Source organism: Canis lupus, chromosome 13, assembly GCF_048164855.1.
Source record: "Canis lupus baileyi chromosome 13, mCanLup2.hap1, whole genome shotgun sequence".
Taxonomy (NCBI): Eukaryota; Metazoa; Chordata; class Mammalia; order Carnivora; family Canidae; genus Canis; species Canis lupus.
Genome location: NC_132850.1, coordinates 54,539,687 through 54,562,395, shown reverse-complemented (window position 1 = coordinate 54,562,395; position 22,709 = coordinate 54,539,687). Strand labels below are relative to the sequence as shown.

General features: G+C 38.3%; 1 protein-coding gene across 8 annotated transcripts in view; it reads right to left on the bottom strand.

Moving 5' to 3' along the window:
- Positions 1 to 5,728: 5,728 nt before the first annotated feature.
- Positions 5,729 to 22,709, bottom strand: part of GUCY1A1 (guanylate cyclase 1 soluble subunit alpha 1) — a 60,941-nt gene continuing 43,960 nt past the window's right edge. For all 8 annotated transcript variants that reach the window (XM_072773753.1, XM_072773750.1, XM_072773745.1 and 5 more), the window contains 3 exons: positions 18,956 to 19,099; positions 15,406 to 15,560; positions 5,729 to 6,600 (listed from right to left, as the gene is read on the bottom strand). In XM_072773753.1, the coding sequence (XP_072629854.1) occupies positions 6,399 to 6,600; positions 15,406 to 15,560; positions 18,956 to 19,099 (501 nt within the window). In that variant the 3' untranslated portion in view covers positions 5,729 to 6,398. The remainder of the gene's footprint in view (positions 6,601 to 15,405; positions 15,561 to 18,955; positions 19,100 to 22,709) is intronic.

Below are 22,709 nucleotides of genomic sequence, written 5' to 3'. Positions count from 1 at the left end.
AATAAAAGGCAGTGATGGAAAGTTGTTTTTCAGCAGAATGTAGCTGAGACAAATTGCCCCCCAGAGCTTGTGCCACTAACCATTACACTTGGATAGCCAGAGTACAGTTTTATTCTTCAGTTTATTTTTTTTTATTTGATTTTATAGTTATTTGAAAAACTTGGATAGGAGTCTTGTTGAAAATAGGAACTTTACATATCTAAGGAAATTCATTTTGGTTATGTTAGTGCCATATTTGACAGTAACTTTTTGAAAAGGGATAATAGTTGTTGGTCCTGTTTTTCCACACTGTTGTGTTGGAAGTTTCTTACATCTGTAGCAACAAGACCTACATCAGAACAAATGTGTTTGCATGGCTTGGAACAACATTGCTTTTATGTCACTTGACAGTTCACTTTTCTTTTTAAACAGCACTCATTTTAAATTTTAAAAAGTTTTTTTTTTTATTTAACACTTTCATTACAATAGTTACGTGGCAGCAATATCTAACAAGCTTTTGAGATACAGGATAACTTTTTGAAAGACTTTGCAACTCGGCCAAAAGCAGAACTCAAAATAAATGTGTTATTTAAAAAGACTGTGAAAGTAATAATAAAAGGAGTGTTGTTAGTATCAAGAAGGTTTTCAATGCCAGGTCCAACGGGGGTTCTATTTTACATAGAAGAAAAATGAAAAGTAGTACTTAAATTAGAAAAAAAAATGTATGTTTACCAAAAACTGGAGGAAAATAGGTTGATATGCTGAAAAGAAAATTTTAGTTGCCTATATGTGAAGCTTCATGAATCATTCCACAGAATAGAACGAAATAAACTAATTCTCTTTATTCCTCAAAAATCAAAAGTGGTTTCACCTAAAGCAAAAGTCACCTATTTCTCCTAGTTATACATTTATTTCAAATATTATTTACATTTTTTCCTCTCTTGATAAAAAGCTCTTAAGTTTGAGGGTTATGTTACCTTCCTGGGGTGTTCTAGGAGTAGAATGCTGGGAACCACCAAACCTCTGGAGATCAGATAAGTCTTAGGGTACAGGTCATACGCACATTTTAGGAAGGGTGATGGTCTGTGTCTCTCCTCTTTTTCATAGTGTATGTGACTCGGTGAAAATGAAGACCCACTAGGCTATTGCAGCAGTTTCCACTGGGGCTAAGTAAAACAAAACAAAACAAAACAAAACAAAACAAACAAACAAAAAAAACCCCCTAGAATTTTAAATTGTATTCATGCTCATTTAAAAAATAAAATAAGCTTTACCACTATATCATAGTATATCAGATTGGGGACAGCATATTACATTTTTAAATCATAAATCTTAGTAATATTACATTTATGCTTATGTGTTTATAATATATTGTCAATGTACTAAAATATTTTGCTAGTAGTGTGCAGGAATCCAAAGATTGACGAGCATTGCTTTAGATGAGTGAATATCAGGTTGTCATAAGATTTTGCAAGGCATCTTTAATTAACATGTGGGAGGAGGTGAAAGAACAGCACATTCTCAAATACTAATATATTTTTATTCACTTCAACTTTCCAAGACAATTTATTTGGGGAAGAAGGCAGCCTACTGTGACTGAACGCTGCCGAGATGCTGCATATCCCTGCTCCACTGGGCAGCAGTACTCCTGAGGGCATAGAATTCCATGACCACTATCACTATAGCTTTCCAGAAGGCTTCAATTTTACCCCTCTTATTCCCACTGTGTAATACCTTGGATTGTCCAACTTCTGTAGCAACATTTTTTTGTTTCGCTTTGTTTTAATTTTCTCTGAGCCTGCCTCAGAGTTCTCTCCTCAATACAAATGGCTTTGGCAACATTTCAGACTAAACAACCATCTTAGCAGTTACCTTACTTAAGGTTTGGACACTATGCATAGTCACTTTTTTCTGCCAAGCACATTTCATCACAATCTGTAAGGTTTATTTGCAATGTAATATTTTGACATTAAATACTAAAAAAATTGAAAGGAAGCACAACCTTATCCAAAATCTTTTACCAGAATATCTGAGAAATCCAAATCTGCCATTTAAATTTTGTCCTGATTTCTGTCCCAGGGTTTAAATCTAAAATATTAACATTTTCCTGAAATAAAGTTCATTATGATGGAGAGGAGTGTGTACTGATATTGATAAAAGAAGCCTGGCTTTCAGAGTATCACTTTTTTTTTCTTTTTGTTTAGTTTATTTCTATTTTTTAAAATGGGAATCTATGCATTTATGAAGCCTCTGCTATTTTTTTTTAAATTGTTTTATTTATTTATCTATTTATTTATTTTTGCAGATACCATTTGAATAGAAGAAATGGGCATAGGTAGAGGAATAATGGCTTTGGATGAAAAAGTATGTCGATTTTGTGAGCCAGTTAAAACAGATGCAGGTACGAAAGATTAAGAGCAAAGCTGCTTCAACAGGAAATATATAGATGGCAACAAAATGTAAAACGTTTGAAGTGACTGAAAGTAAGAACACCAAATGAGTGCACATCATCAACCTACTAACAGAAGCACTTAAAAGGAAGCTGCACTTTGTCTAGAATCTGGAAGCAAACGTGCTAACAGCAGAAGGAAACTGAGTGCAACAAAAACTATGAAGGACTAATTACTTCCATAAGCTTAGGCTTTTCAGGACAGGAGTGATTCTTCCTCTGCTCGCGAGAGAACACAAAGATGTCCCAGGCTTTGAGAAGAATCCTAACCACAAAGGTACATTTTAAAACTATAAACTTTGATTAAAGTACATTTTGGTGTTCTCTGCTTAGTAAAGCAGGCAGTCCTTGCTTTTAGCTTGTATTTAGACAAGGAGGTTGCACTTCTCTATGGTCTCTGCAGCACTGAGTTCTTGCTTTGTAGAGGATGGCAAGTCCTTCAACACAGGAATTGTTAACACCCCGGCCTAGCTCTTTCCAGGATCTGCCCTCCCATCTCTCTCACCCATCATATTCCCAATCCTTCCACCCTTCAAATCTGCCTTCATTTAACTTTCCAGGGACAACCATCTAAAGAGTGCACTGACGTGCACAATCAGGCAAAATGTACTTTAAGTTTTATTGTTCCGTAAAGGTTAATGATCTATCCAGCCATCCCGATGAGTGTGTGTGAGAGATTCCTTTTCACTCTTTAATAATGATTTATCCAGGAAAAAAAAAATCCATGCACTTGAAACTACTATAAGAATTCATTAACCCATTCTTTTTGGGACCATTGACTGTCGTTTTAACAGGGACTTGCAAGTTGCTTAAGAGCATTATATAGCCCTAGACTTCATTGGGGCTTTGCATGAAAAGCTCCAGTTGGGCATTTTCCAGCCGGGGAATCTCAGGGAGCCATGTCTATCTCCCAGACACTATGTGGAGTAGACTCTCCCCTTTGTTCACTTCTTTCACTTGCTAGACCCACCACAGAACACCCTGTTCCATCCTATGACTGCTTCTAACATAACCAAAGGACATGCTTGGAAGGGTCTGTCTTGGCATGATTGGCAATATGAGCGAGAAGTCATTTGGCAGAGAGGTTGGTGAAATGTTAAAGCAGTTTTTCTTTCCTTCTGACCAAAGGATCTGAAGGACTAATGACATTTAGAGTAATATGAAATTCCAGTACCAGACGTGCCATCTTTATGTTCACACCTGTGTGTTCATACTCAGGGAATAGCATGAATCATTTTCTTTTGAGATATAAAAGGAACAAGAAGCCACAGATGGAAACAATAAGACTAGAACAAGGGCAGCCCAGGTGGCTCAGCGGTTTAGTGCCGCCTTCAGCCTAGGGTGTGATCCTGGGGTCCCAGGATTGAGTCCCGCATCGGGCTCCCTGCACGGGGCCTGCTTCTCCCTCTGCCTGTGTCTCTGACTCTCTCTCTGTGTGTCTCTCATGAATAAATTAAATAAAATCTTAAAAAAAAAAAAAAAAGACTATAACAAAAAGAACAGTTCCTGGAATTCGGAGACACAGGCTGATTGGGAAGCACTCTTGGGACCCACATTACTTCTTAGAATAGTTAAACTGGCAACAATATTCAAAACTCTCAGCCCCCAAACCTGTCATAGACCCTCTGTCCATTCTACCCACCATCCTTAATTCTACTCCTAACTTCAGAGCTGCTAGTTTGATCCTTTACTTTTCTTGAAATCTTACCCTTTAGGGTTTCTGTCCCTGGCTACTATCAGTGGTCTGGATTTAAAAATGTCTCCATAATTGCTACCCGGCATCATGGATAAGAGAAAAAAAGTGCTCCTTAATTGTTTTTAGGATCCATGCTGTGAATTTTGAATATATTCTATCATGGAAATGTATGTTCATCTTACTTAAGATCCATAAAGTATTCCATAATTAGTGACCCTTTGTAGGCTGGCCCAGGGCATCTATCACAGAAAATTTAATTTCTTTGTGAAATTACATTTTTGGTAACTTATTATTTAAATAAATTGTCAAACTTATGGAATAGTTATAAGAAAAGTACAAGGAATTCCTGTAGACCTTTTACTCACATTGTTTACATTTTCTTCCATTGGGTGTGTGTGTGTATACAGAGAAAATATTCTTTGAATTTTATTTTATTTATTTATTTTTTAATATATTTTTTTATTGGAGTTCAAGTTGCCAACATTTAATTAACTTACAAACTTGGAACACAAATTCGTACCCAGTTGGGGTCTGTTTAAAAATTTGATAAACACATTTCATTTTATGCTTTCCAATTTCCTTTAATTCGTTTCATTTTTGTTGTAATAAGGGCTCAGTTCTAGAAAGAAATATGTGTAGAAGTCTTTATTTTTCTTTAAAATGCTTTTATTAACTTCATATAATTGTGAGACTATAATTCTATTTTCCCAAGGCCTATAATACTTTTCGATAATAGGATTGGTATTTAACAAGATTCAGTCAGTGCTTCAAGATGTTGGGATATCATTTAGTAAATAAATTGTCGTTGTACCTGTTGTAGTAAATTTTGGATACTAGAGGTCAATCAGTAATGACTTTTCATTCCTGAGATCACCAGGCTAGAGTGTCTATGGCTCTGCTAATACTGATTTAAAAATTATAATGTTCATCTTTCTCCTGCCTTGAAATTGAACTCTTTTTAAAATCAGATCCTTATCCCAAACCAAACTCTGTATGTTATTTAGGTCTTCAGAGAGCTTAGACTAATATCATTAAAAATAAAAGTTCCAGCTCCAGAAAAATGTTTAAGAATTTCCATAATGAAATCACAGCATCGTTTTCTTCACTGATATTAACATTCTTTTTTAAAAAGATCATTGAGATAATTCAACTAGAATAAAAAAAATTCACAGATGTGTACTTAATTAGACAAAAAACTTGATGATTCTTAGGACATATATACACACCAAAGTGTCCAACACAAATATTTAAAAATAAGCTACTAGCAAAAAGAACAAATCTCATTTCCCACTTCTGAACTTAGATTTTCTCATTGGAACTTTGTACAGCTCAGCAAGGCAATGCAGGGTGTCTGCTGAAATAGATCCAAATTTCTGTATGTTTGCGTGTGTTTTAATGTCTTATTTCTGTGCTTTACGGTATATCCCCTGGACTCTTACTTTACTCTCATGTTGCTTCTAATTAAATTAGAATGATGTTATTGCATTTTAATACAGGCTATAAGTCTCTTTTATCCCAAATGTTATGATACAGAAGCAAATGAATATGAATTAAATTGCTAATATGAATTAAAATAGCCTTTAAAAGTGCAGAATAGAAAAATGTCAAAGAAAAGGCAGCATTTATTGATATGACACATCATGTTATGGCAGATATTTTTATAAAACAATCTTGATATTTATAGAAGAACTATTTTATATTCATATTGCATCTAACCCATAATTGCTCATTTTCTTAAAAAAAAGGAAAAGTGCAACAGAAAAAAAATACTCAACCTATTTCATTACATATGCCACCAGTTAAATGAAGAAATGTAATAAAATGCAGAGCTGAAAGATGCAAAGAGCTTATGGTATCAAAGACTATCATTTCTATTTGGAAATTTTTTAAGGCAACACAATCACAAATACACTTTGACAACCATAGCATTCCACCAGGACACAAGACTGCAGGTTACTCCATCAGGTTGCACAGGTCAGGTCACTACAATTACCTGATATATGTACAATGTGTTGAATTTCGAGTACAGGTAATAAGTGATAGTTACAGTAAGAGAAATATCCCCCTAATTTGACTTTTCTTTCCTTTTTTTTCCTCTGAAGGTTTGAAGTGAATACATTTTTGTCATGTTAAGTGGAAGAAAAGTAGATTGTGACTTAGTTCCTGAAATTTTAATACTATTCTTAGTCATTTCAATCTTAAAGTGCTTTCAGAGATTCCACACATGCTCATAGGAGTCAAAACCCAAAGACTAATAATCAGATACATATTTTGTTAATCTATTCCTGAGGCTTTGCCTAAAAAATTGGCATTGCCATCTTCAACATCTTTCTTCTGGAACCACGGTTTTGAATTTGTTGCTGGTTCATAAGCTTCCAGAAAATGACAGATTCCAGGAATTTCACTGGGGAAGTTTGGTGGAAGTTCCTCCCTTGAACGAGGGGTAAACACAAAGCCAGGGCAGTCTTTGAGTAATCTGAAATGATTAAAATCAAAACATTAATATTAAAATCTAATAGTGATATAACTGTCTACACAAGATAAAACAACCCAACTAAATGAATATTCCGGAGAGTACAGATCTTCCTTGACCTATGATGGGGTTACATCTTAATATGTTGAAAATATCATAAATTGAACATACTGTAAGTTGAAAATGCATTCAATACACCTAACCTACAGAACGTTGGCCTAGCGTGCCCTAATGTGCTCAGAACAATTACAGTAGCCTGCAGTTGGCAAAATCCTGTAGCCTACACATTTTTATTATAACATATTTATAATAAAATATTTAATATTTCATGTGATTTCTTCAATGTTTTATTGAAAGTGAAAGAATGGTTGTATGGGTACAGAATGGTTGTAAATGTATCAGTTGTTTAGCCCCTAACTGGGAATAGGAATGTCATGTGGCATAACACTAGCCAGGGAAAAGATCAATATTCGAAGAAAGATCAAAATTCAAACTATGGTTTCTACCAAATGCATATAGTTTTTGCACCATTTTAAAGTTGAAAAATCATTAAGTTGAACCATCAAAAGCTGGAGACCATCTGTAATAAACCAACCATTTTCAGGGTGATTCACAGAAAGATCCTAATTATTTTAATAAGCATCTTCACAGAAGAACAATGAAAAATCAATTCACAATAACAAAAAAACTCTACCAAATAATGTATTTCACTCATATTAGGAAAAGTAATCATAGATATAATCAATAACTCATATAACAGTAAATTCACAGTAGTGGGAAAAATGGAAAATAATCTAAAAGTCTAATTATAGCAAAAAAAAACCCCAAACCCATGAATAAACATAGTGTTATAGAATAAGGCTTCCTATGTTGAAAAAGAAGACATTGTCCATTTATTGATTCATTTATTTTGTAAATATTTTGAAAAAGTAATCAAGGGCAAGAAGTTGTGAAAGAAAAGTTCTATATAAGATAGATATAGATATAGAAATAAATAATTAATAATGAGAATAACATTTGAATCTCTCAATAGAATTTTTATGAATTCCAAGTAGGTAAGAGTAAAAGAAGATTTAATTGTACAAATTGACACTTTTCTTACTATCTGGTATTGGAAATATTTCTTCTAAATTTATCTGTTTACCATATTTTACTATTTGCTACTAACTACTTGTCCATTATGGTAAACTCATTTTTTTGTGCTTGTTTATTTTTTATTTTTAAAAAAGTTTTTGTTTATATCCCAGCTAGTTAACATACAGTGTTATATTAGGTTCAGGATAATATGGTGATTCAACACTTCCATATAACATCTGGGGCCCTCCTTAATCCCCATCACCTGTTTCACCCATCCTCCACCCACCTCCCCTCTGGTGACCATCAGTGTGTCCTCTGTGATTAAGGGTCTATGTCTTGGTTTGACTGTCTCTCTATTTTTTCTCCCCTTTGCTTGTTTGTTTTGTATCTTAAATTCCACATATGAGTTAAATTCATTTTAAATTCCAATCCTACTGATGAAGTTACTGGCTCCTCTTTCTATTTGCTTCCCTAGCTTTCTGTCAAATGCATACTTAATAAGCATCTTTCTAACTTATTATTCAGGCACATGCATTCAAAATGGAAAATGTTGACAGTTCTGGGCCCTAAACCAAGTTCCACAGAAAACCACTTATTGTATCTGCCCAACCAGATCATGGCCACCTACTCATCAGTTTGTGATATCATGTCTAAATGTAATAGACTGATGGTGTCACATTAGATTTGGTACCATGACATCCTTCTATGTACTCAAGAAACCAACTGAATAGAAATCTAGGTCTCAAAAATGGGAGGCCTTCAGTAGAAAAGAACAGGTGAGCATTCAATGAGCTAATTTTTAAAAACTCATCAATAAATATGTAATCTGCAAAATAATTTATGAAATAATGCTTTAGTCATGATCCGTAAATATTTGGAACCTCTTATTTACAAAGCATACCATTTGTTAATATATAATGAAAAGTTACAGAATGCCATAGTATTAAAAGTATAAACTTCAAAGTCTGGTAGATCTAGGTTGGAATAGCAGCAAGGATGTCAGTTTTCTAGCCTTTAAGATGGAGTCATAACAGTTCAGGTCCCTTAGGACACTTGTAAAGATTAAATAAATAGATTAAACATGACTGGTTAAGCATCAATTAGCTATTAGTTAACACTCAGCGTATCGGTAACATTTAGGGAGCAGAAGCCTTCATCTACTATTGGTGGGATATAAGTTGGTAAGACCAATTTGGACATCTGATTGATGCTTAGGTAAAGCTGAACTGGATAGAGCCTATGATCTGGGAATACGATTTGTAGGTATATTATAGAGATACATGCTTATTCATACTCTAGATTACATATTATATGACATGCACATATAGTGACATGCTAGACCTGGCTTTTGACTGGCTTATGAGAGCCAAACATTCAGAAATTTTATGAGCCAATTAAAACCATCTGTAGCCTGAAATCGACTGTGGTGGGAAGACATACACCATTGAAACTGGTAGATGCTAAAAATCAAAGATTCTCCACCTTACTCCCAATGTTGGTTTATCAGCACACCGCTGCGTTAGGAATAGTTTTTTTTTTTTTTTTTTTAAGGATTTTATTTATTCATGAGAGACATAGAGAGAGGTAGGGGGGAGAGACACAGGCAGAGGGAGAAGCAGGCTCCATGCAGGGAACCCAACGTGGGACTTGATCCTGGGACTCCAGGATCATGCCCTGGGCCTAAGGCAGATGCTTAACTGCTGAACCACACAGGCATCCCAGGAATAGTTTAAATAAATGAACTGGGTTTACATTTCATAAAAAAAAAAAAATCTGAAAAACAATATTCAGCAGATTTAAGGCAAATCATGAAAGGACAGGGGCAGGTTGAATGAGAATCTATTTTTCTCTGGTTTTGTTTTACTACCTGGAGGAACCTAAATGAGAGTTACACTCTTGGCCTCTTTCTGCCCACTTTCTTTCCCGGTAAAACGAAGCAGCAAATCTTATTGGTGAGTTTGGGAGAAGCTGCTGGGCGTGCTTTTCTCTTCTCAGTGCCTTTCTGCCTCTCTCTTTGGGAGCCTGCCTGTCTGCAGGAAATGTATGTTGTCAGCTGCCCCCACAAACCCTATAGGGCACAGAGTCCAGCATGTCAGACAACGGGGTGGGAGGACTAGAATATTTTATTTTTATGTTTTAAAATAGGGATCTGAAACAAAAATGACAAAATGCTGACATTTATTAAATACTAGTATTGGCCGTATGGATGTCATGTTTTCTTTTATGTTCTTTAATCATTTAAATTAATTTATAAAAAATTAATTTATAAAATGCATTTGTAAAATGCATAAAAATAATAAAGTTTTGATAAATGGCAACACATAAAATGATAGGTAATTAAGGTCTTTTTTCTGTTCACATCAACCCAACATTTCCTATTTAAATACGGTATTTACAATCATAACCTTATATTTAAATTTATATAAAATAATCAGTACCTAGAAGTGGCCTTAAAGGATACCATTTGATTTTATTAAGGGGTTTACTCAGGATGACACATCCAGAAAGCTCTATGTTTAGGACTGTACGGCACGCTTTCTGAATACAAATTCTATGCTTTTTAAAGAAACTTACAGATAAACACAATTAGAGTGTCATGGAGTTAGAAATGTTCATGATATCATCTTTAAGGAAAGATCAGAATGCTTTTTTAAAGATTTATTTACTTAATTTGAGAGAGAGAGAGAAAGAGAGAGAGCACGAGCAGAGGGGAGGGGCAGAGGGAGAAGAGAATCTTAAGCAGGATCTGTGCTGAGCAAGGAGCCCAACTCCGGGCTCAATCTCATGACCCTGAGATCACCACCTGGAGAGCATAACCTGAACCGAAAGCAAGAGTCAGACACTTATGCACCACCCAGGTGCTCCCAAAAGATCAGAATCTTTAAGGAAAACAGGTTGCAAAAATAAAACCATTTAGATGAGAGGCTGAAGGAGATAAGACCCAAGAAAAGCTGCAATAGTCTCAGGCAGATGTCCACACATGGTGGGGTTTTTCTTTACTGTCCCTCGACCAGACAGCTTTCTCCCCAGATTGCTGCAACAACTTTCCTATTTTCTGTCATCTTTCTCCTATTCTCTTTCTTCTCTTTGTCCTTCCCCTTATAAAATTCAAGTCCTTCTTCTCTGTTATTATTAGATTCTCAGATCTCTCTTGCAACCAGGGGTTCCTGGGTCTACTTCCCCACCCACTCTGCATAGAATCCATTTTTATCTCCCACCTGCCATTTTTGTCTTTAATGATCCCTGAATCACCACATAAACTTGACTTATTAATCCACTGACCTGAAACTTGGACAATATTTAGTCTTGTCTCAGCTTTCTGCAATTCAGTACGATCAAACAAGAATGAAGAAAATTGTCCCCCAAAATAAAACTCCTCATGACATTGAGAATAAAGGAATGTATAACTGTCATGACATAGAAGCATTCTAAATTACTGATTAAAATTGGAAGTGAAAGGTAAGATCTGAAGTTAAGGATTTTTTTGTGCATGTTGGGTATGTATTCTGTGCCCTAAATTTACAACTATTTCATAAATATATCAAGGAAGCTACAATTGATGTTATTTTACTTTTTGAGAAATGTCACCCCAGAATTCAATGTATTAGCAATAAAATTCTTCAAGGAAATAATTAAGTTTTATATTTGTACAAGGTCTAATGGAGTCTATTGTTTGTCCCAAACTTTGATAGAGCTGAAATTATGTCTTTATTTTACAACCCAATTATTAAATTTCACAAAGCATGGATTTTTGATTGAAATTTAAATTATCTATTCTACTTTAAATTTCCCTATCCTTTGGAAAAAAATAGTTTTTTAAAAGAAAGCATTTTAAAATGTGGTTAAATGTATTTCATATTAAGTGCTTATTTCTTACCTAAATAAAGTATTTTAACTACCACTTGCCCTTTAGATAAGACATAAATATTTCCTATATGAAAGTAAGAGGTAAGTAAATTGAAAAAGGAAAAAAATAAACCATACCATATTTGTCTACAAAAGATTGAAATAAATTTAGCCAGAGCACTGATCTTCAACATCGATCAATGAGCATATAGAACTATTATAATCACAAATTATCTTTTTGATAATTGGTGGTGACACCATATTGCATGGTGTAAAATCCTGTATGTGTATGTCTCATAGCATTGCCAATATGGCAACTCTAAGGATTTAAGCTATGAGCCTTCTCCTGTTGCTGAAAATCTGTATTAAAGATTTCCTCTGCTGGAAGACTTGGACCATATTTAGTCTCGTCTCAGCTTTCTGCAATTCTGCACGATTGAGATCATCAATTACATGTTGAGAGTAAAATGAGTAGCTGTTATCAATGTCTTCTATTAAGATTCAAGACAACCAGTCTTTGAGATGTGAAACAAAGGAAGATTTTTTTTTTAAGATTTTATTTATTTATTCATGAGAGATACGGAGAGAGAAGCAGAGACACAGGCAGAGGGAGAAGCAGGCTCCATACAGGAGAGCCTGATGTGGGACTCGATCCTGATCCTGAGATTCCAGGATCATGCCCTGGGCTGAAGGCGGTGCTTTAGGGTTAGCCACCCAGGCTGCCCCAAAGGAAGATTTTGAAAGAGTTTTGTGTTATACTGGTTAAAAACAAAATAGAAGAAACAGAAAATGCACTTTTTCAATGAAAAGTTTTGGTGTTAAGGATAGACATACACCCAAGGATTCCTGAAAGTGCCCATGCGTATACATTGAACACTTAACAAGAACCACTCTTCTGTTATCACAGGATCATTACTCAAATCCTCCAGAGAAGAGAGTCATATCCTCTAAGGATGTGAGTTCTTATCCCTCCCTGGTGCATCTACGAAGACTCTAGGTCTATTAAGAGTCACCGAGGACTTTTCCAATTCTCATGCTATCGTGACTCATTTTTATATCAAAGAGTGGACTGTCAATCAATAAATACTTATAGCTTTCTTACTGTGTTCTGGGCACTGATCTGGGAACTGAGGATATAAAATGTATACCACAGGAGGCTGACACTCTACAAGGGGAGGCAGGCAATAAACACTTAAAGAAAACACCATTTCAGATACAGGTACAAGCTAAGAAGATGAAAAAATAAAATAATGTGAGCTGTGAGAGGTGGCAGTTGTTGTTCCTCTAGCTATGGGGGCTAACGGTGTCTCTTTGAAGAGGTGACCTTGACTTAAGGTGTAATGATGAGAAAGAGGAAGACGTAGGATGATCCAGGAAAGAAGTGGAAAGCAGAAGGGCCAATATCCTTGATCCAAGAATGGGTTTAGCAAGTCAAATGAAAAAAAGTAAGTCCAAGGTGGCAGAGTGTCAGTGAGTGAAGGAGAAAGTAGAAGAAAATATAGTGACACAGGCTGGCAGGACATGGATCAAAGAGGACATTTTAGTCTGTGGTAACGTATTTAAATTTTGTTCTGGCTGTATTGGGAAGCCATTGGAGGGGTTTTAATGTAGGAGTGATGAGATCAGATTCATACTTTATTTTTTTTAATTTTTATTTATTTATGATAGTCACACAGAGAGAGAGAGAGACAGAGAGACAGAGACAGAGACATAGGCAGAAGGAGAAGCAGGCCCATGCACCGGGAGCCCGACGTGGGACTCGATCCCGGGTCTCCAGGATCACGCCCTGGGCCAAAGGCAGGGGCCAAACCGCTGCACCACCCAGGGATCCCCATACTTTATTTTTTTAAAGACTTTATTTATTTACTTGAGACACAGAGAGAGAGAGAGAAAAAAAAAAAAAAGCAGGGGAAGTGACAGGCAGAGGGAGAAGCAGGTTCTCCGTTGAGCAGGGAGCCTGATGGGTTTCATCCCAGGACCCTTGGATCATGACCTGAGCTGAAGGCGGATGCTAAACCACCTGAGCCATCAGAAGCCCCGGATTCATAATTTAGAGAGACAATCTGGCTACAGTGTGGTGGATGGACTGTGGGGAGGAGGTACGTGAGACAGCAAGCAGAAGGGTGAGGGTGATCCTGGGTTGGCTCAGGTGGGACAGAGGTAGGAGGCTTGCCTTGGGGTGTAACACTGAAGGAAGTAAAAAAAGATGTATTCGGGATATAATTTGTAGGTGGATGTGGTAAGCTGTGAAGGGAGAAAGAGGCAATGATCATTCTGAGGTTTATAGTCTAAGTCACTCCGTAGACGGTGGTGCCATTTCAAGGAGATTGATGAACTTAGGTTTGGGGGGAGTGGATTTCCTCAAGCTGCGGTATGTGGGAAATCACTTGTTCTAAGACGATCACGTTAATTTTAATTTGACAATTAGTCATCTGAGTAAAAATACAGAATAGGATACATGGGTCGTTAGCTCAGAGGAGAATTGTGGGATGGGCTAGAGATTAAAAAAGAAAGTGAGTTCAGACTCAGAAGACCATAGGGACAGAGCTCTGGGGACTTGGAAAGTTTGATAGGGAAAGAGTAAAAACACAAGAACTAAGAAGGTGAAGCCCTGGGGTAATGAGAAAAGCAGGTTAGGGGGGTGTCACAAATGTCTAAGGAATAAAATGCTCCAAGGAGGGTGTGCTCAAGCTACTGAGGTGCCATCGAAATGTTGAGGAAGATGAGAAAACTGACCCATGAGTTTAGCAAGAGACACCGATGACCCTAATAAGAACCATTTTGGTGGACTGCAAAGGACACATGTCGATCGGTGTGAGTCAAATGGCCAATTGGAGGTTAAAGAAAAAGAAAAAAAAAAAAAAAAAGGTAGAGACGGTCAGCATAAGCAACTCCTGCAAGGAGTTTTGCTGGAAAAAGGAACAGAAACACGGGGGGTAGCTGAGATACACTTGGCAACAAGGACGATCCTATTTTAAGAGGTTTGATAGTAAAAGATATGTCTGTATTTTGATGGGAGTAATCGTTTCACTAGAGAAATTAATCGTAGAGAGCAAGCAAGTATTTTCAGGAGACAAGTTTTTGAGAAAGCAAGAAGCAGCAGCCCTCCGAGCAAACCTGGAGGGATCGCCTGGAAGGGGAGCGGGGCATCTAGGGCTTTGCCCCGGAATAAGTGCCTAAGACAAGGGCCCTGGGGTGGCTAGGCTGATGGGATCTGCCCCCGGAAGGTGGTGTAGTGCTTATCTGGTTGCATTTTTTTTATTCTTCTTCTGTGAAACATGAAGTGAGGTTATCAATTTAGACTCAGGGCTGGAAAGGAGAGGTTGTGGAGCTTCAAGGGGAAAGAAGATGCTATAAAACACTGGTCTCGGAGAATAGGAAAGATAACCTGCTGGGGATAGTTAGCTTGGTAAGTGAGCTACCCCACATATCTGGAAAACCTTTTGTTATTCAAGAGTTTCCATTATAATTGGATTCTTAAAATGAGATCCAATATATTCCTGTCTGGCATCTGAGGTAAGGGCATCCTGGGGACCGGGCCCTATAGCCCGTGGGGACCGTACCAAGTCCGGGTGACTAGTGCCTGGACTGTACTGCTGTCAGAAGAGCCATCGAAGCAGGAGAGCATTATAGGTGCTTTGACAAGAATCAGCGTGGGGGAAGACAGGACATGTCAGGGATCACGCCGGGGCCCCAAGTGTCCCCGGAGAGCTGTTCTTATGAAGCAGAGTCATGTTTAAAAAGGCGAGGGTCATGAAGTTCTTGCTTTCTTCTTGGTAGGGTTATCTAAGCCAGAGACTGTTAGGGAGGAAAAATCCATGGGAGAAAATGCCAACTACAGATAAACAAAAGTAATAGATTTCAGGCATGCAATGCAAACCGTACCTGTACGTCGTTGGGCTGACGTTAATCTTCCGTGGTATGCTGCAGGACTCGAATTTGTTGGCCAAGGTGACATTGTTTCCAAAAAGACAGTAGCGAGGCATTTTAACGCCAACGACTCCAGCAAACACTGACCCGGAATGCAGTCCAATCCTCATCTGGAAGCCAAAGGTGACACAAGGTCCCCGTCAGGGATAAAACGCTTCCCGCTCAGCAGGACTATACAGACGCCCTTTAAATGCTTTTACCCTTTGTTCCCCTCTTCTGCAAAACCTCCTGCCAACCTCCCTTCACTCGCATCCGGCTGAAAATTCCTAATACAAGGTCAGTCCCCCCTCAGCTCCTCTCCACTCTGCATGCACTTGGGTCTGGAAAACAGAGCATCTTTGTTTCAGCCCCCTTCGGGGCACCCCCTTCCGGGCACACCTCGCACGGTCACCAGGGGGACATGACAAAGGGTGGATGGCTGTGGACGTGGACCTGCTCTGTCCATCAAGTCAGACAGACAGACGGAAATTCCTGGCCCCCAGGTGGGGTTTCCCAATGCACTGTCAGGCAGGGGCGAGAGAAGCCAGTTCTTAGAATATACAGAATAAAAAGATCTACGGCAAACACTTTGTCACTGCTCAATGACTAACGTGAAAGGAGAAAGGAATTGTAAGGTTTAAGCGGACGGTGACAGAGGAAGCAGAGATGGAGCTGCTTGGAGCTACATCGTGATGACTTTTGTCATTACGTAATACACTTTTTTTTTTTAATTTGTAAAGATTTTATTTATTTATTCACGAGAGACACACACAGAAAGAGAGGCAGAGACACAGGCAGAGGGAGAAGCAGGCTCCTGCAGGGAGCCTGATGTGGGACTCGATCCCGGGACCCCAGGATTACGTCCTGGGCGGAAGGCAGGTGCTCAACCGCTGGGCCACCCAGGGATCCCCATAATATACTTTTGTTAAACACTCCTGGATGTATGGAAAAACCAGAGCTGGGCCACATCTAGATATAATGTGCGGCCTCTGATATGCTGGGGTGAAAGTTTAGGAATTCTGAAGATTCAAAAAAAAAAGGGAATTCTGAAGATTGTCAGTGATTTGGAGAACAATTAAAACAATATTTTGAACAGGCATCTTCTATAAGGTCTGAATTCTTGATGTTCTTATGGGATGCCCAAATTCTTAAATTGCCGCTACAATACAGTAAGTTAAAGTGGGGATATTTTATATGACGATCGGACATCGCATGCATTCTTTTCATGTCCTCTGTTCAGTGGACCATTAAAAAAAAAAAGTTTCATTAGATATATGCATTTTAAACAAAGGCCAAGTACTCAACGATTTAATGTTATTCACAATTCAGAAGACTCTAGTTTTGCCTAGTTTTACAACTAATTTTAAATATTTGCTAACAACGTTCTGGAATCATTTGCTTGTAAGATGTGAAATCATGAATTCTGCACAAACAAAAACACACGAGCAAGAATCAGGAGCCCTGCATCCCCAACCAAACTCTACTAACAATGGACAGTCTGACTTTCTGTGAGTCTCTTTATGTCCCGCTCGTTCTTTCTTCATCTATAAAACACAGGATTGGATTAGTTTTAGAGTCCTTTCTTTGTCACAATTTCATTTTCTTTTTTGTCACAATTTCATTTTAATCAGCAAAGCTTAGGTACCTGTTACATCTGGTATTTTCTTCTTTAGGACAATACAGTTTTGCCCATGTACCAACCAATCAGTATGAACAAAAAGCTATCTTCTGTGTCTAAATATGAAACACAGTTTTAGCACATAATTTACATCAGAAAGTTTCTGCTCCTTTTGGGCCCTCTTCTGGTTAAACCAGGTTCTCTCTCTGTACTTAGTTATTTTAGCTTTGTCCATGATAAACTTATCATAAAACTTTTCTCTATTTCATAATCAATCATCAGTTAATCACTCAATCCAAACAGCCCAGACAATGAAAATGCCCCTTGGTTCCTCCCATGCTGCTCTCCCTCCCTCCGTCCCCTTCTCCGGTTCTGAATTTCACTCTCAACAGCCACAGCTTTCTTTCCGGGGAATTTTTCAAATTCACATGCAAATTCACAAATTTCATTTCCAATTCACAAGACAATGATCCAAAGTTTAAGATGCACAATGCGTCCTGAGTGGAAACCTGCTGGGGAAGTCTTCCCTTTGGGGACCCCGTTTGACGCAGCACATGTCTCGTCAGGGACATCTTGGGAAGAGGAAGGAGAGTAACAGGAATCTGATTCCAAATTCACTTTGCACTTACTCTCCCTGCCACATTCGGCCCTCTGGTTTCTATCAATACTCCACCTGCAGCTTTCTAAGCCGAAGTGGGTAGATGTCAGTAAGGAAATCAGCAGTGGTAGATGATTTATACATATGGCATGTTGGAAAAACACGTAGAGTTTGGGGAGGGGGGGAAATAGTTTTTATTCTTTCACTCGGATTCCATTCCATCGGGTAGCAGGATAAGGAGGAAAAGACTGGGCTCAACATATGGCTTCCATTACGAAGAGAGCCAAGCCTACACTTCTGAGTAGTATAGTTTTGTATTTTACATTTTTTTTTCTTTTTTCTATGATTTTAGAGCATGCCATATAGGATTCTCTGGGACTTCAAAGTCCCATTTCTGAAAATCATCAATAGAGGACTGTCCTATAAAAATGAAGCAGCAGATTCACTATGTGTAGGACGAGTCACGGTGATCTTCTTGTATTCTAGTAAACTAATGCCTGGCATGGTAATTTTATCTTCTCGGCTGCAGTAAGACATTATTCTGAGATAATCTAGAAATGTTAGAGTGTTATGTGCTTTGGAAAATACTGGGTTGGATTAGCAGTCAATTTTCATTATAGTGTCATGACATCCACTGCAGAGGTTGGAAAACTAAAAATTACATTTTCCAAACTCGCTTGCATTTTCCAGATGCATTCTGGTTTGGTGAATCAGATACACTCGCAAGCGATCTGGAAGCCGGGATTTTTGCCGGGACCGCACTTCTGCTGCTTCCAAGTGCAAGCACAACTGTGGAAGCCTTTGGGTGTCCTATGGCATGCTTAGCAGAGGGCCTAGTTTCCAGTCCCTGATTTTGTGAGGGTCACGATGCAGGATTTCCACGAACCTGATTCAAATTATAAGAAGTGCCAATAACAGAGGCAGCAGGTTTCTGAACACAGACGTTTGCCGACTGCAGCTGGGGTGATAGAATTCCAGAACCAGCTTCTTGATCTTGGAAAAAGCAATGGCTCTCAAGAGCTTTGGGAGCCCCCCCCTTTTTTTAATTGGAGTTCAATTTGCCAACATTTAGCATAACACCCAGTGGAGCCCTTCTTTGAAGGTTTCACTTATAGATGGCTTCTTTTGTCCTCTCAGCGATTCTGTAAGCCACTGGATACTCTATCAAAAATTTCTCCCAGCCTCAGTAACTTACAGATTTTGCTCTCCACAACTAAACCCCAACTGATGCTCTATTCTTTGGATAACTAATTAATAAGCATTTACTCTCTTCCCATGACATTTGCTGGACAATACACGGTCTGCCTCACCTTGATAGGTTCTCCATGGGGAGACATGACTTCATCAGAGAGCTCCATCATCTTGAGGGCCATCAGTGCTATCTGGGCGGCATGGGTGTCACTTTCTTTGTGCAATCCCCCAGCCACACAATACGCATCACCAATGGTCTCCACCTACACATAACAGATATTTTCCATATTACAAATACAAGTTCGGAAAAAATATAGTACAACATCATATAGCAGAAGTCTCAGTGTTTGGGCCCTGTGGCAAATCAGAGTCAATCAGATACTCTCAGAAATGGCAAAAGTCATAAGGTTTGGGAGCCTTGCATCAGGCACCTGCTCTGGAGGGCAGTGTGGTTCTGTGAGCACAACATCAGGGAGTGGCTTCTACTCCCAGACTTGCTGCTGACTCAACACATCATTTTACCTTTTTTTTTTTCCCTTCTCCCATCATCTAAATGGCTCTGTAGAGGCAAATGATGTAATGCAAATGATATTTTGTGTTTATAACAAATTGCTTAAAGCTTTTGGAATCACCTGCCGATGTTATATCCTCTTAGCATACAGTGTTTTTTTTTTTAAGATTTTATTTATTTATTAATGAAAGAGACAGAGAAAGAGAGGGGCAGAGACACAGGCAGAGGAAGAAGCAGGCTCCATGCAGGGAGCCTGACGTGGGACTCGATCCCGGGTCTCCAGGATCACACCCTGGGCTGAAGGCAGGTGCTAAACTGCTGAGCCACCTGGGCTGCCCGCATACAGTGTTTTGAACAGTCACTGGTCAATCAATGTCATACGAATTTACTAAGAAAGTGTGATACAAAACTAAGACATAGTTTTTCAAAAGGATTTGAGGATTCTCAGAGGAACTATAAGTGGGTCTACATGAATATCAATAATAAAGGACACAAATGAAGATGTCAAACAATGGTCCTATTGGAAGGTTATTGAAAATCAAGCTGTTCTATAAATTCCAAGTGTCATCATTGTCATTACTGTTGTTGTAACAGAGGATTTTTATCCGTCTGTGATGCTGATGACAAAGCTACTGGTTAATTTAAATCCACAAATCATCCACCAAATAGTAACCACTGCATTTCTTTTCTCCACTAAATATTTACTATAACTTATTAAATCATATCACTCCTTTTGCCCAAACCTTCTAGTCTGGAGGGATGGAGATGAAAAAGGAAAAAAGAAAGGCAGACAAACCTTCAGTGATTCTCCATTTCCCTCAGAATAAATTTTGAAACTCTTACAATGCCCCTAGAATTCTGACCTTTCTGCTAATCTCAGATTTTATTTCTTCATCCTCTCTCTTGCTCACCTTGTCCCAGTGCCACTGGCCTCCTGTTATCCCTCAAACATACGAAATGTATGTAGCATGTTCCCACTTTGCTATTCCTTTGCCTGGAACAGTCTCCTACAGACAGCCACTTGGTATGTCCCTCCTTTCCTAAAACATCACCACATGAGAAATGCCTGCCGCAACTGTCCTCTATAAATAGCAATCACTCCTTATCTTCTGCACTTCTCCTGTTTAGCTCTATCCGGAATATCACACTAACTGGAATACTATATACTTGCTCATTTGTTCATTTTCCCTCTTTCCCCCAGTAAAATGTTAGCCATCTCAGTTTGTCTGTTTTATTAACTCCTAAATTACAAGTGCCCAATATATTTGCTAAGGAGTGAACCAGGCAGCAGTGCCTCTCTATAAGACTTTCCCCAGCGATATACGAAGTACCTAAAATAATGGCTAACATGTCTCAGGTACCCAATAAGTGTTACTGAATCAGAAGTGATGCCTCACTCCTACTTGGTGTTAGATGACTATTCTCTATGCTGTCATAGCACCTCGTGGGCATGTGTTCAGAATCGAGCATTCACCATGTCATATGGAAATCTGGCATTGGTCAGCCCGCCCTTCTCTCCCCCGACATGAGATCTTTTCACTCATGCTGGCCAATCCTGGATGACAGTAAATATCTGCTAAAACAATCAAAAAACGAGTACTGAATGAATTGAAAAATGAACCAAAGACTAAAGACAACAAGAAAATGAAGTTAAATAAAGTCCTGGTACAAACAGGTCCTGGGGAAAACAAAAAAGCTAGACTGTTTCTTGGAAGCCACCACACTCACAGGCGAGCTTATGATTTCACAATCCATATATCTTACATTTATCTCATGGTTAAGAAGCTTCTTGATTTGTCTCCAGGTATTTTCATGCAAAATCAGAAGGGAAGGGAAGGATGGAAATACAGACAGAGCAGATGATTCACTAGCTAGCTTGGGTTGTGGTTGGATTAACCACGGAACTCTCTGGCTACTAACCACGTGGTAAACAGCACGGATTCTGAATACTTGATTGGAAAAACTGAATTGTTTTAGTTTCAACAAGTTGAAATTTGTAGAATAGGGCTACTGCCCCTGTTAGCAGTGACAGCAGCAGCAGCAGCAAAGGAGAGCGAGCCTTTCTTCGTACAATTCTGAGAGGAGACAGTGTCAAGATAGAAACTATCTACTAATAAATATAATAAATTCCAGAAGAGGCCATCAAGCTTAACCTAAATGAAGCCAATTATTTTATCAGTAAGTATACATGGACCTCTTTTTTTTTTTCCCAAGGGAATTATGACTCTGTCTGGAATTTCCTGCTGGAAATTTTTTAAAGGAAGGTTTTATTTCTAGAATCTAGATTGGAACAAAGCAGAAGCTTATGTATTCCCATACAAAATATTTGTTTCCTCCTCAATAAGGTATTTATTTCATGTTGAGTGAAACTTTAAAATGCCAGATTGCACATGGCAAACTAAAAGGTGATTCAAGCCACATAAATGAGAAGGGTGCTCTATTCTTAATGCCAATGGCTAAAATAATGCAAAAGACTTTAAGTTAGTAAAAAAAAAAAAAAAAAATGTTTTAATTCTAGGAACACAGAACACAAAACCACCTCATTGTTCTCTCATGGCTAATAAAATTCCATTAAAATAAGGCTAGTACATGTTAGGGATAATTACTGTGCCTCCTCATGCCTGGAATGATGCTTGGTACATGGGAGGCACTCAATAAATCCTGCGGTATCTTGAATAACAGATATTATTTGCCATAATCTTTGGAACAGTCATGTTCATGAAGCTTATGGGACATAATGTATGTTATTCGTGCATATAAACTCTGTAGGTGGATATTACTTTCTCTGTTTTAGAAATGAGAAAGGCTACTTCACTTTCTCAGCTTCCAAAGCCAAGCAGAGAACAAGATTTGAAGACAGGTCTCTCTTTGCACAGATGTCTCTGTCCTTGGCCTTTCTTCAATACTGCCTTAAGTCAGTGTTTTTTTTTTCCTCTTAATCAGCATGCAAAGTATCTCGTTACCTCTGTACTGAGTTAACCTATTTGAAGACAGTTTGTATAACACCATGTTTCTTCTGTACTTTTACTTTTACAAAGGATAACTTTACCCCACGCAGGTCATACTTAAAATTATCTCATGATTAATAATTCAACTCGGTTGCCACAGCCAAGGGTCCTGTTCACTGACTTTTAAATTGAACCAGTTCATGGGTCCTACACCCTATCCTCCACTCAGGCTAGCATCCCCGCATTATAGGCTTATTCTTTGAGAAGACAATGGGGCAGTCCTCTCATAGAATGATTATCTCTCTTTCTGAGCAGATTCAGAGCTATTTCTGGCTAGAGAACACCCACATGATTAATGCACAATGCCTGCTCCCAGGATGCGGCTTGCAGAGAAAGCCTTTCATCGGCATTGTA